A 14809-nucleotide genomic window follows, 5' to 3' on the forward strand; every position below is an offset into this window, starting at 1 on the left:
CAGCTTTGTCTTGAATAATTTTTGCCTGATATGTGTTTTCCCATCGCTTTTCTTTCAATCATTGTCTGTTGTAATAAAATACGTAATTTTTAGCCATGAAATCTGTCTTTGTAGTGGTCAATTTTAACACCTGTTTAAATGTAGGTTTCTCAATCTTGGCACTATTGGCAATTTGATGGGATAATTCTTTTGGGGGTGGTGGTTTAGTGTGCATTGCAGGTCGTTTAGCAGCATCCCTGATCCCCTTGATGCCAGTAACATTGTCAAGTTGTGAAAGCTAACAGTGACTCCAGACATTGCCAGTTGTCCTCTGGGGGCAGCATTTACCCTGACTAAGGATCACGAATATTTTAGTATTGACAGTGGAATCTTTTCATGTCACTTTGGTTTATTATTTCTGTTTATCCTAGTCTCTTTGCATTTATAAATTTCTGACTATGGTTTTTTTTTTTTTTTTTTTTTTACTAGATAAGCTGTTTTTGGTACACACTAGAAATTTGGTGTACCACATTATTTATTCTCTTTCATTTAACACATGTTTTCAACATTTCCAAGATTTGTTCCCTTCTTATAGAAGGTCTTCCTCAAAAACATTTTAAATGTGCTTCTTTTGTGTGGCAAACATCCTGGATTTTCAATGCCTCAGAATAGTTGATCATGCCCTCACTTTTAAATACAGTTTAGCTGGGTATAAAACTCTAGCTTCTAAATTATTTCCCTCATCTTCCTGTGTCTAGAGTCACTCTTTAAAAATGTGGTTTCTGTGGTATGTTCTTTCTGTGCTGAAACTTTGCTGTTTTAAGATTTCACCATAATTTACCAAGCAATGCTTTTGAAATGATCTCTTTTTACATTCTATGGGGTCTTTCAATATAAAGTCTTCCTTTTTTTTCAATCCTAGCAAAAATTATCTCTGTAATTTCTTTAGGTATTTCTTAGGACTTCTGTTACCTATATCTGTTTCTGTCCTTCATTTCTCTCAACTGATCTTTTGTATTTCCCAGTCATTATTCTTTCTGCTTCCTTTTAAGAGAGTTCCTCAACTTGTTCTTCCCCTTTACTAAATTGTCCTTTAGCTGTATCCATTCTTTTTTTTTTTTTTTTTGAGATAGGGTTTTACTTTGTCACTCAGGCAGGAGTGCAGTGGCACAAACATGGTGGGCTCAAACAATCCTCCCACAACAGCCTTCCAAGCAGCTGGGACCACAGGTGCACACCGTCATGCCTGGCTCTTTATTTTTATTTTTTGTAGAGATAGGTTCTCACCATGTTTCCCAAGCTTGTCTCAAACTCATAGGCTCAAGTAATCTTCCAACCTTGGCCTCCCAAAATTTTGAGATTACAGAAGTGTGCCACTGTGCCTGGCCTAGCTGTATCATTTTTAAAAATTCCATCTGCTTTATTCTTCATTTCAAATGTTGGATATTTCATACTGCTATGGCTTGAATGTGTCCCTGCAAAAATTTGGATGTTGAGACTTAATGGCCAATGTGATGGTAGGAGGTGGGGCCTTTAAGGGTGATTAGGTCATGAGAGCTCCTCAATAATGCATATATCAAAATAGTTCTAAGAGAGGATTTTGAATGCTCTCACCACAAAGAAATGATAAATGTTTGAGATGATGGATATACTAATTACCCTGACTTGATTTATTATACAATGTATACATGCATTATATACATGCACACTGTACCCCACAGATATGTACAAATAATCATTTGTCAATTAAAAACAAACAAAAGAGTAACCTTCTGAATGAGGCTTTCCTTGGCTAACTTCTCTAAAAATGAAAGAAAGGAAGGAAAGAAGGAAGGAAGGAAGGAAGGAGAGAGAGAGAGAAGATGAAAAAAACCCCCTGCACTAACAAAACTTGTCACTTCACATTTTCCTTTTTTTCCCCATAGCACTTAACACTGTTGAGCACCCTATGTATCCCACTGACTAATCTTGTTTATTGTCTTTCTTTACAAGGGCAGTGATTTTATATGGCTTGTTCACTGCTGTGTGCCCTTCTAGAGTATAAAAAGTGGATAAAGAATAATGCCTGCATGTGGGACAAAGAGAGAAGCCAAGACAATTTCCAAGGTTTGGGAAGGTGGCTGGACCAGGAGGTCAGGGCTGTAGGAGACACCCATACTTCTTGGAGATGACCAGTGGGCTGATGGAAATGTAAGCTCATTGCTCAGTCATGAAGTAGAGGCAGGGGCATAACAAATGCAGCAAGATTTTCTGAATGAAAAGAAACAAATCATGTTCACTGTGGAAATTGAGATTGTATCAAAATAGAAATAAAACAAGGACATTATCTACACTCACATAGCCATGGTTAATATTTTGATGTATTTCATTTTGGTTTTATGTGTGTGCGTACGCAATATAATTGCATTCTGCTTTTCTTTTAGCCCACCACAGACATTTTCTTATTGTAACTCCTATTCAAAAACATTTTTAGTGGTGGCATAATATTCCTTTGTACCAATGCATTTCAGTGTAAAATGCCCTTGTACTTAACTGTCTGTGCATGTCTCTGATGATGCCTGTGGGATTTATTTCTGCAGTGGGATGACTAGTTCAAGGAGTTTGATCAGATCAGAAACATCCCTCTAGACAGGCTGCCACAGCAGAGAACCTGGAATCCCATTAGGACACCCTCATTAACACCGGTGATTTTTATTTTTCCTAAAGTGTGCTGATTTGATAACTGAATCTTAGGAAGCTATTGTTGTAGCACCTGCATTGCCTTGACTCCCATGGAGGAGACCACCCTTACTTGTTCATTTCTGTGTGTTTGTGTGTGTGCAGGTTGCTTGGGTACATGTGACCTTAGGGGTTAGTGGAAGCAAAAGTCCGAGGGAGCAGAAGTTGGTTGAGGAAGATAGCAGAGGATCAGAAGAGGCCCCATGAGTCTACCTGGGAGGCCAAGGCAGGGAGGTAGAGGAACTGGAGGGTCCGGAGGAGAATGAGAGTATGCAATTTTAGGTATTTACTGGAAGTGGCAGGAGAGCATTTAGAGGGAATAGGTGATCATAGGTATTGTGTTAGTCAGGGTTTTCCAGAGAAATAGAACCAACAGGTTATATCTATCTTCTATCAATCATCTATCTATCTATCTATCTATCTATCTATCTATCTATCTATCTATCTAATCTGTCATCTATCTAGTCTATCTACCTACCTACCTATCTCTAATCATCCACCAAAAAAGATTTATTACAAAAAATTGGCTCATATAAGTATGGAGGCTAAGTCTCACCATCTGTAATCTGTAAGATGGAGAACCAGGAAAGCTGGTGGTACAATTTTGCCCAGGCAGGCAGATAAAAGGCACAAATTCTTTTTTCCTCTGCCTTTTGTTCTATTCAGAACCTTAATGGATCAGTGGATGCTGCCCTGCCCACACTGGGGAGGGCAATCTACTTTACTGAGTCCACTGATTTAAATGCTAATTTCATCTGGAAACACCTTCACAGATACTATGCTCACAGTATCACCCTCACAGATGCTGTATCTGGGCACCCCATTGCCCAGTCAAATTGACACATAGAATGCATCATCATGAAGTGTGGGAAGCAGCAGAAGTTAGAGGTTAAGAAATGAGGACAAGAAAGGGCACATGAGTTGGTGGCTCCCAGGAAAACAAACCTAGCGCGCTTAGAAGGCAAGCATTATTTTGTAGCTCATAGCTCTTCAGCAGCTTCCAAGGGGTTGCTATGCTCCAGGCCTGGATTTCCAGACACTTGGCCTCGCTTCCTAGGTGCTCCAGGATTCTGCCACATTAACTCTCCACAGCACTTGGTGACTGCTCCCTGCAATGGGCTCCCTCTGCTCACTGTCTCCCTCCATCTTCACAGCTTTGCAGTCACAGCACCCCCAAGGGGCCTGCCTTCTCAGTTTTCCTGGTTTCTCATGTGATCAGCCTGAGACCACACCCCATAATCCCCATCCTCTGAACACTTACAGAACCAACTTGCTGCTCATCACATACAACACATGTGATAAGGGTATTTTAGATGTTTCATCAACAAATCAGACATGGTGCTAGACAGGAGGTAACTCTTCGACAGCAATTTATCCCTGGATGCCCTGAAGCCACAGGCTCAGTGTTTTTGTCTAAAGTGGCTTTGACAAGTAACAATTGTTCCAAGGCTGCAGATAGGGGACTTAGATCCCAGAACCACTTCTACCTGGAGCAGAGAAGGGCCACTCTCTGCTTGGAGATGGGAAGGGGACACAGCAGTAAAGGGCATGAGACTTAATTGCTGAGTGTCTGTTCTGGTCCTTCCCTGCTTGTCCGTGGACGGCTGCTAGTGTTAGATGGAACAATACAGGACACAACCCCAAAAAGGCAAGGACCAGTCACATAGGTGCACATTGCTGACCTGATCAAACCTGGGCCACAGACTGTCCCAACAATACAACCTCCTAGAATTGGACCATCTTGCGGATATGATCCAATGCCTCCATAGGTTGCCCACAAAGCCATGGAAACTGACTTGGGTTCTTTTGCGAGAGAGGAAAGCAGGGAAACGTTTGTGTTTATGAAGTTTCCCACTACAGCTAAAATATTTTCCCCTTTCAGGATTATTTTACTAGTGATACAAAGCCCAGAGATGGTCAATAACAAAGGGAAAGAGATTTTTATTTTTAATGGTAAAAACTTTATTTACTATTTATAAATACATTGCAAGACAAACTTCTCGAAAATACTTTTCCCCCCAAAAATTAAAAAAATAAAGAAAAGCTAATAGGTAGGCAGAATGTCTTGAGACCCCTCTGTTTTCAAGGAGACCTCTGTGCAGCGCGTGTTCACACCGAGGGCTGCAGCAGGGCAGAGTCTCCCTGAGCCTGACTTTGCCAGACCTCCTTGGGTTTGGCCTCTGGGAGAGCAGCCCAGCCTCTGGGCACGAGCTCCTTTCCTCAGTTGTATCATATAGCATCTCTAACATTTCATCTAGGATTATCTAGTATAGATCTTATTATATTTGGGGCTATGTTGTATACAATGTTAACAAGGACATATCTTCTCTGCATATATGTGTGAATTATAAAGAAAAGCATGAGAATGACTCTAAGTTCAACAAACATGGGTGAATCTCTATGTGCTCCCAGTGTCCTGGATGGGCTCCCCAGCAAGCCATTCCTCCTTCCTGCTCTGATATTACTATTCCTTTTTACATTGTGCCAAGGAGGACAAAAGATGAGAGAGGAAAATAAAGCTTTGCCTTTAAAGAGCTTATCCTCAGAAATAAGCTTTGTCTTGAGTTGTTGAACTACGAAACACTATTTTCTGCAATCATCTGAAGAATCATGCCATTATTTGTGATGCCTCTGAATGGGGAGGCTGACTCTCCCTGTCTCTCTGTCCCTCCTACCCCATGGGACCACAGCAAAAGCCATCCTGGGCCTTCAACTAGGCCATGTCTTCAGGAAGGTTCCTGAAAAGGAGGGCCCGTAATATCTGCCTTTATAGGTTCCCAGATTGCCCTAGAACATTCTTAGATATATATTTTTTTAAACAAGTAGGACTCCACCTTATTTTCTCCAATAGTCCCCAAGCAGTACAGACCAATGAAGATATAAACATTATTCTTGGTTGAGGGACCCAAGCCCTTGTTTCAAAAATGACACCACAGAAGGCTGTGAGCTCCAGGAGCATGCGTCGGGATGTCCGGATGACCGGGGTGTAAGGGTTTCCCTATTCTCAATAAAGCCTGTGCACACTGTACAGGGAGTGGGGGTGAAGCGTGTTCTCTACATAGGCAACACAGCCGCCTAAGTCATGAAGTCAGTGGTTGGCTGCTTCGACCAACATGTGGTGAGCATTCCATGGGGGGATGAAGTCTGGGTGCTGTGCTCGAGTCTCTGAGTATTTTGATAGGAAGCGACAAGAAAATTCAAACTGCTTTTTGCTGACTACTGGAAAGTGAAAAGATGCTCAAGTTTACCATTCGAAGAAACCATAGGCATTTCAAAAACCTCTTTCTAAACTTTGGTTTAAAAAAATATCAGTTCACCACAAACAGAAATATAAATTGAGGCTGTAGCCAGCTGCTGGTCATGTCCTTGGCAGTCTTTTGTGCAAAATAAGGCATATTTGAGCTCCACATTAACTAAAACAAAAAGAAAAAGAAATATATTGAAATAATCCCCCCAAAATCAAAAGGGCTCAACTCTTGCCCTGAGATATCCAGCACAGCCTGCAGGCTAATGGCACTAGGCCTGCAAGTGCAGGGCTAGGGTCTCAACCCATGTTTTTAAACACAACAACAAGTACCATCTGCTGCTCACAGGGTTCACTGTCAAAGAGTTACCCTCAAATTAGAATTATGTTTTTCCAACTTGTAAGGAAAAAAGAAACCCTTCTAACTAAACGTGCAAATTTCTTTTGCTTACTAAATTTGTCTTAATAAAACGAAAGAAAATGTATTTATTTCTTTCCCCCAATAGTTCCCTCATTTATTAAAAGAAAACAGAATACTGGGTATAATAGCATTCTCTAAAATGATTGTTTAAAATTTCATTTTTCTACCAGATTTAAATGAACTTTATTAAAATTATATTAGCCACAGACTAACAGAACATTCATAATAGATTTTACAGAAAAAAAAGCCGCATCTTCAGACTGATGCTCTCCCAACTGAGCTATTTCAGCTGTCTCACATTCACATTTTTAATTTAGATACACGTATCTGTAGCAGGTTCTTGCGGATTAAAACAGTTTCCCTGTGAAGATAAATGGACCTCCAGACTTCACGGGCAAAGCCTAACTTTGAAAATCTTCACTTTGCATGTGGATGAATGACAGCTTAGGTGCTGAGAGGTGTCTGAAATAAAGCAGAGCATCCCTGAGGCACACTGGCCGGCCTCCTTCCCCACACTTGTTTCGTTGGGTTGAAGGGGTCTCCCTCTCCCTGCACCCTTCTGAGGGCTCTGTCCTATTTGCTTTGCTCTTTCTGGCCCTGAGCTGCAGCTCCTGGGTCTGCAAGCCTGGGGAAGGGCTGGTGGCCAAGCCCAGCCCATGAGGCTAGTCCAAGGACAGTGAGGCCCTGGAGCCCCAGGCTGCCCCTCCTGAGTGCTCACCCTCGCGGCAGGCGTCTACTTGCTCTGCATGCTGTAGCAGTGCACGTCCTCCTTCCCCTTGGTGGTGTAGCCTGGGAGAGGCTGCCCGTACTTATCCACACACCAGCAGAAGCCCCGCTTCCTGCCTTTGGAAGGGCGACACTGTGGGAGAGAAACAGAAGACAGAGAGGTGAACGCCCCTGGGTCTGGTGTCAGGTCGGTGACCAGGGCCCATGATGGTTTGCCAGCATGACTCTGCTATGCTGAGAAAGCATAACAGAAATTTCAGCTAAGGCTGCATAAGAGCCACGCATGCCTAGGCCCGCTGACTGTGTACCTGTGCATGCGTGTGGGTGTAAGTTCCTTCTCCAAGAAAGCGGGGGTGGGGGCAGTTTTGTGTTTCTAGGAGTGTAAGGTGGACACCAGTCCTTGCAGAACCTCTTGGGCCTGCCGACTTCTCTGCCAAATGTGGGACTGAGAACATCCCCTCTGCCTGGGAATGCCACAGCTGTGCCTTTGGAGCCCACATCCAGCCTCACACGACACCTTCTCAGTATGAATTTGTTGAATGAATGACTGATGTAAAATGTGGGTATAAATAAGCCATGGCAATGGAGGAAAGCTTAGGCTTTCTGACTGTGGCCACTACTACGAATCCTGGTATATGGTCACCCTGAGGGCACTGTGGCTCACTTAGGTCTCCGAAGGCCAATTCTGTAGATACCAATTAGAAAGCCAATTGAAACAGTGCCATCACATAACACAAAGTCTATAGAAGCATATTTATTACAGCTTCATATTACTACACCTTAAATTTGTTTGATCATTTCCAGCTTGTTTAATTGGGACTTTAGGCATATGACTACATTTGGGACTGATGTATAGACAGGATTCTCACTCCATTCCTTTTCCAGGAAAAGGACTGTGTTGCAATATAAAGATTTTGAAAAGACTGCTGTTTGATGTTGATGACTCTCATGCCTTCTTCTCACTTGGGTTTTCTAGGGAAAGGCCAGTGAGTCTCAGGAAGACCACAACATGGCCTGTTTGGAGAGCCTGGCCGTCCCCAGCATGGACCGAGTGTCTGATTTCAAGTTCCATCCCCTCCATGTAAGACAGACACCTGGTGTGTGCTGGGGATGGCTGGGCTCTCCAAGCTGGCCATGCTGCAGTCTTCCCCCAGCTCACTAGCATTTCCTTGAAAAGCCCAAGGGAGACAGAGACACAGGAGTCATCAACATCTAGCAACGGTCTTTTCAAAATCTTAATATTGCAACCTGCTCACTATCAGGAAGGCATCAGTAGGAAAGGGGACAATTGTGGGATTTGAAGGTAAGCTTTTTGTGGTACGACCTCATGTCACACTTCTTGGAAACTGACTGTAATAGTTGTTTGAAATGGGACGCAGCATTAACAAATGTGTCAACATGTTCACCTGCAGTTTATAAAGGGTGCCCCTGGGCAGTACCTTGTCCACCCTGTGGGTGAACCACTGAAAGGGCAGGAGCGGGAAGTGGGTGGTGGAAAGGCACTAGGGTTGAAGATTATGGCCAATATAGCAGCACTCAGAGCAACAAGTCAAAACAGCCCTTGGTCTTACCTCCTGAGACTGGCACCAAGTCCTGGGCACTGGCGCTGCACAGGCTCAGAGTTAGAGCTATGGCCAGAAGAGCCTTGGGGCTGGTAAGGTGGGTTTCTCCTCTGCGTCAACAGAACCCGAAGACGAAGAAAACACACTGAGGACCTCACTTACCTGCTTTTTCTTATAAAATCCCTTCTTGTCACAGTTGGGAATGTGCACACCCCTGGGACTCAGCACGTTGAGGAACTTCAGGTGATTCAGTGTGTCTTCCATTTCTCTCCGGCAGGGACCCTGGGGATCAGGAAGGACCAGAGCAACACAGTCATGGTTATTACTCTAGAATGTGTGCTTTAAAAATCTTACGATGCCGCACGACTGCCCAAAGTGGGACCTGTAATTTGCTCCTCAGATACCTTATGCCTGATTTAGCAAGAAAGTCCCTCGAATAAGCTAACCATCACTCCCTGTCTCCCTTCTGCTCTTCCCAGAGTAAGTCACAGAAGCTGGTATAGAACCAATAGCAGGTCAACAAGCACAGAGGATGAAGTAAATAAAAGAAAACTATCTGTATGAGAATATTTTTCATTATCTCTAGAGGTCTTTATGACATCCCATATGCTTTTAAGAGTGTTGTTTCAGCTTGATCCTCATAAGATTCTCCAAAAGGGTCAATATTCTTTATGTAAGGAGAGGAGAGATGTGAGGCACAGAGGGGCTAGGGACTGCCCACCCATCTGCCAGATGCTGGGGCTTGTTGAGTAAGAACTGCCCTCAAGAGGCTCTGAGTACCCAGGCTTGTCAGGTCTTGCCCTCCTCGTTTAACAAGAGGAAAAGCTCTCACGTATTCTGTCTCCCGCTTGGACTCGGAGGAGAAGTTCTGGGTATCTGTGCTCTGAGACTCATAGTCGACTTTGTAGCGCTGGCTGTCTTTAGCATGCCCTTTCTTGATGATGATTATCTTTGAATGGACGGGGTGGAACTTGGGATCAGACACCCGGTGCGTGCTGGAGACGGACGGGCTCTCCACACTGCCGGCGCTGCGGTCTTCCTCCGACTCACTAGCATTTCCTTGAAACGCCCAAGGGAGACAAACACGTGAGAGTCATCAACATCTATCAACAGTCTTTAAAAAATCTTAATGTTGCAACCAGGTCACATGTAAATGACAATATTAGTTGACAATCCAAATAAGTTTTTTTTAAAAAATACCTCGATGAAGTATTAGTCCATAGTACTACTCGCTACATGGTAGTTGCTCTACCTCAAGAAGTTATCTGTTTGAAAGTCAATCTGACAGGGGCTCTTCCTAAGTAGCTGCAACTAAAGAAGGCAGACAAATGCTTAAGTGCCCCTCAGTAGAAGGTGAAGGCAGTATGCTTCATCTTCCACCGGCAGGGGGCAGACCCAAGTCACAGGAGGCTGCTGCGGCGCTGGCTCAGAAATTTTGCAGTGAACTCCAAGTGTGGTCCTCCCACCCGCGGGAGCAGCGGCAGCCTGGAGGACTTGGAAGAAATGCATATTCTCCACTCCGGAAACGCTGGAGTGGCGGCAGCAGTCTGAGTTGTAACAAGCCCTTATGGGAATTCCGAGGTTGACCAGTACCGTCCTCAATGCTATCAGGTAAACAGGCTTATAAGAGCTTGGTGTCCAGCTCAGATGGGAAAACTGAACTATTACCTGCAAAGCGTTTTGCCTCAGGGGCTCAGAATCATGCAAGCATGTTAGTGGCTTGTTTTCTAGGTCCCCGTTACATCTCTAAAACTCAAGGTCTACACAGACCCTGTGCATCCTGCTGGTACCTGCCTGAGTCCGTCCTCTTCATCCCTGGTGAGCACAGGAGCACATGGATGCAGACAGTGCCAAAGTCCCACTCACAGCTCAGACTTCTAAGTGCCAAAGAGCTTTTCCTTCCCTGGGTGGGGATGGGGTAGGAGAAATCCCCCTCCAGCAGATCTCCCTTTTATAATAAAAAGTGCTAAATGAAGAAAGTCTGATACTTAAAATAGATGCTGGAATGTTAACAGTTGAATTAGAATTTTAAGTATATAACTAAATTCGAGACTGGATCTGTGGGCAGGATTCTCACTCCATTCCTTTTTCAGAATGAACTTGGAGGGGCTGTAAGACCCCTATGGGGATCAAAGGCTACATTCAGAGCCCATGCTCCCAGAGCCTGTGGACCATGCCAAGCTCAGCCCAGCACAGACCTCTGAAGGGCTTCGGCTTAAGTCCACAATTGAGAGTCATGAAATTTCTCTACTACAACAAACAAGACTATAATGTGTAACCCTAGCAGGGAGCTCAGGTGGCCCATCTGGTCCACAATCTATTCTAGAAAGCTACCAGGGCTGCAATGATTTGGTTGCAGATGCTCTGCTCTCCCCTGGAAGTGGCTACTGGCAGGTCACTCACCAGGGCCTTAGTTTCCTCACCTACCAAACAGCTCACTGAGGTCCTGCTGTAAAGTTCCCCAAGGGGTTTCACGCCTTGGGAAGCACACATTCCCAGGGTCCAGGCCAGAGCCTCGCAGAGGAGCGCCCTACCTGCGAGGATTTGGTTTCAATTTCTTTTAATCTTAGCTTTCTTTCTTTTTCAAGGAAATACTGAGATAAAAGAGATACTAAGAATGTAAATATTCTAAGAACACGTAAATAAACATATTTATATTTCTTTTCCAAGAACCTTGAGTAATTTCTTAAATTTCCTTGGTTTCTTCTTAATGCCTGGGCTGCAGACTAGGGCATGAAGAGAAAACAGTTCTATTTAAGCAACAGATAATTGTGACTTTTGACTGTCACAAATTCACCTTTTTTTGTCAAATGGATTCTAGAAGTCACTTAGATCTTTTTATAATCTTATAGCTCACATTAACCTATACAACAGAGCTACTAAGACGGTAATCATGATTGCTGAAGCCTAAGTGACAATGTGTATCAGTATTTCTAAGATCACTTTTTGAACACCCCAACATGCACAATAATGTACAACACTTGGCAAATGACATAACTTTGCCCCGAGAGACAAATGCCTCCAGCAGCTTTAACAGCTGACCACAGCCAGTGTATGTTTCAGGTATCTGGAATCTTGCCTTTCCATGAATCCAGTGTTTCTCAGGGGTGAACAGAGCCAGCCTTGCCTAGCCAGAAAATAACTTTACCTGGGCATGGAACTCTACAGTTACATAAATTATAAAGAGACTGTTCATCCTGCTAGACCTAGATGGGGGCCTGCCTAGTGACATCTGTCCAACGTGATCGTTGGGGAGTTGGGGGGATTAGGATGGGGAGAATTCTCTCAGCCTTCAGCTGTGCAAGGCAGGAACTTTATTTCCTCATATAACTAAGTGAGGCTGGCTAAGAATGCTTGAAAGATGAACGGCTGCCAAATCCACTTAAACAATGCCACCCGCCCCCCTCGCCCCCCCGCCCCGCTTTTTTAAGGGAACAATGTGATGCCCTTACCAGAGTCGCTGCCTGCCTGATAGACTGGTAGTGGCTGAGCCAAGAGGGTAACTCTGCCAAATGTTTGCATTTTTCCTCTTCTGGGGCTCCCCGTAACATCTCATTCCCCCCCATTTCAGATTAAGAAGGGCGACAGCCCTAGGACTGATTCCAATTCCCTTCCCTGTCATTGAAATTGACTTAGTCCACATTGCCCGCACCCGCCACGCACCTGGACGTTTGTTTGAGGTTGGCACAGGTGCGGAGGTGGCCTGAGTTGTAAGAATGGTATGGTACTAAAAGTGGCACGTGGGGTTCAAACCTACACTCTGTTGCGGCCTCTGGGTAACCTTAAGAAGTTACTTCTTTTTCAACTTCAGGTTTTCCAACCGCGGAAGATACCAAAACCCGAATCCACTTTACTTGTTTTTGGACACACCGGGACTAGATATCGCTTTGCAAACAAAAAGGCTGTTCAAAGTCAGTATTTTAAAAGAGAGGTACTATTTCCTACAACCTACCTGCCCACCTTCCTTGGTCCAAATCCGCCTATGTCCCCCATCCCCAAGCATCCCTGGGATTGCGGTCCACACCCCCGTGCGGCGCGAGGAGAATCTCCTGTGTCCAGGATCTTTCCAACAGCTAAACGTCGGTACCGCTCCCCCCAGCTCCGGAAACCTTTAACCCATTTTGACTGAAAGCGCTTTGCAATTTACAAGTACTCTGCACTTAAGAGAATCAAGCAAGTAGAGGGCCGGCAGGGGAGGGTCCCTCCGGTGAGCGCCTTCAGTTTCCCCACATACTATCTCCAGTGAGAAGAAAACCCGAGTCTCTGGCAGCGGCACCCAGCAACCCCCAGGCCCTTCCGCGCCAGTGCGCGGGCTGCTGCGAGCAGCGCACCTGGCGCGGGCGGCTCACCTGGAGCGGGCGGCGCTGGCAGCAGGTAGGCGCGCAGGCGGCTGACGGCACTAGAGTTGACGCAGAGCCCGCGGCCGTCCAGCAGCGCCTGCAGCGGGCGCGCCTCGTCGGGCGACGGCTGGCAGCGGAGGCCAGAGCCACACCGCTCGGTGTAGATGCCGCACGGCTGGCCCTCGCTCAGCGCGCACGTCAGGCAGCAGCCGCAGCCCGGCTCGCGCACCAGCTCGGCGCACACGGTGGGCGGAGGCGCGCACTGGGCCAGTGCACGCGCGTCGCACGGCTCGCAGCGCACCACGGGACCCAAGCCCGCAGAGCTCGCGCCAGCCCTCGCCACCGGCGGCCCGCGGAGCAGCACCAGCACAGTCAGCGCAGCGGCCCAGAGCGTGGGTCGCGCCCGCTGCATGACGCCCGCCACCGGGACACGCTGCTTGGCAGGCCGGGGCTCGCAGGGATGGCGCGACAGTACGCGGCGCGAGGCTGTGGAATCCAGGCAGGCAGCGGCCGATCTTTAGCGCCCAGCCGCAGCGCTCGCATCTGGGCGGCCCGGGCGCGCCGGCCGCTATATAGAAGCCGGGGTGGCCCAGGACACGCCCCGGAACGGCGCGCCCAGGAGTGGGGGTTGGGGAGGGGGGCGGGTCGGCGCAGGCACGGCTGCAGGGGCGCGTGCCTCGCCCTGAGCAGCCGGGGCCGAGCTCGGGGGCGTGCAGCTCGCGACTCACCCGGACACCTGCTCCTCTTGCGCAAGCCCGGAGCCCGGGTCACCTTGTCGTCTACAGGAACCAAGATGTGCCCGGTCACCTCGGCACTCCAGGCCACCTCAGTGCCCCCGGTCACCCCAGTCACTCCTGGCTAACTCAGCACCCCCGATCTCCTTGACCCCGCCGCCCTTCCCCCTTCCGTTGTCGGGGTGAGGTCGCCCTGCGGCGAGCCGGTGTCGAGGAAACTGGCATGCATCGCTCCGCATTCGTGTGTACCTTGTGGAGCTTTCTAAAATTTAATTCCGCTGGCAGGGGAAGTCTTGGGACATTTGTGATTTACATTTGGGTCTCAGGGAGCCAAGGCACTGCGGGATTTAATTTACACCCACTGGACTGTTTACGTCCCCGGGGTCCACAAATACGCATCTGAAGATGTCCCCGGGGCCCACAAATACGCATCTAAAGATGCGCCCGGGGCCTTTGCCCCATTCGAGGTTTGCTTCTCAACACAAGAAAACTCACACGTGTTGCTACACCGCAAGTCCCCAATTAAGAGTGGACAGGCAAGGTAATGCGTCCTTAAGGCAGGGCTTTTCACCTATTTTAAATGACAACTGTTCTTCCTGTTTGGGATATTCTCCCTGATTACGTTTTCAAATAGAGTTTACACTCACGACAAAAGAATAACAAAGACAATAAAGTGGGCACTGCTGAAGCGTAATTAACCAAATAGTCCTTAAAATAGGCAATTTTCATTGTCATTTTTTGAAGGCGACTTGGTAATACTGTATTCTCTTTGATGCGTTGGGATTCTCGTTTATCTCTGCAATCTAAGCATTTTTCAGTAAAGTTCGGGGGCGCAAATGCGCGCTGAGGTCGCTGTAACTCCTGTCGGTCTTCTCTGGCACTCGAGCGTCTTCAATTTTGTCTGCACACCCCCTCCCTTCGGTGACCAACAGAGGACGCTGGTGGTCCAGGATTGGATTGAGGATTAAATTTTTCAAGGCGCTTTTCCAAAGAGTTTGTGGGGGTGGAGTGGGAAGCTGTGAGACCTCCGCGGGAGGAGACTTTCCTGAACGCTATTGAAATTGGACGCTTGCCTTAGGAGGTGG

At 46.6% G+C, this 14809-nt stretch overlaps 1 protein-coding gene across 2 annotated transcripts; it reads right to left on the reverse strand.

The window, feature by feature from the left end:
* Positions 1 to 4635: 4635 nt before the first annotated feature.
* IGFBP3 (insulin like growth factor binding protein 3) lies at positions 4636 to 13545 on the reverse strand. 2 transcript variants are annotated; one of them, XM_003896007.5, is made up of 5 exons: positions 13000 to 13545; positions 9483 to 9709; positions 8813 to 8932; positions 7081 to 7221; positions 4636 to 6110 (listed from the first exon to the last, which is right to left on the reverse strand). In XM_003896007.5, exons 1-4 carry the CDS (start codon positions 13400 to 13402, stop codon positions 7096 to 7098), a joined length of 876 nt encoding a protein of 291 aa, XP_003896056.1. In that variant the 5' UTR covers positions 13403 to 13545; the 3' UTR covers positions 4636 to 6110; positions 7081 to 7095. The 2 variants fall into 2 exon arrangements, with proteins under 2 accessions (XP_003896056.1, XP_009201251.1); XM_009202987.3 differs by lacking the exon at positions 4636 to 6110 and adding an exon at positions 6516 to 6824.
* Between the last annotated feature and the right edge of the window lie 1264 nt (positions 13546 to 14809).

This window comes from Papio anubis, chromosome 4, assembly GCF_008728515.1.
Source record: "Papio anubis isolate 15944 chromosome 4, Panubis1.0, whole genome shotgun sequence".
Classification (NCBI taxonomy): Eukaryota; Metazoa; Chordata; class Mammalia; order Primates; family Cercopithecidae; genus Papio; species Papio anubis.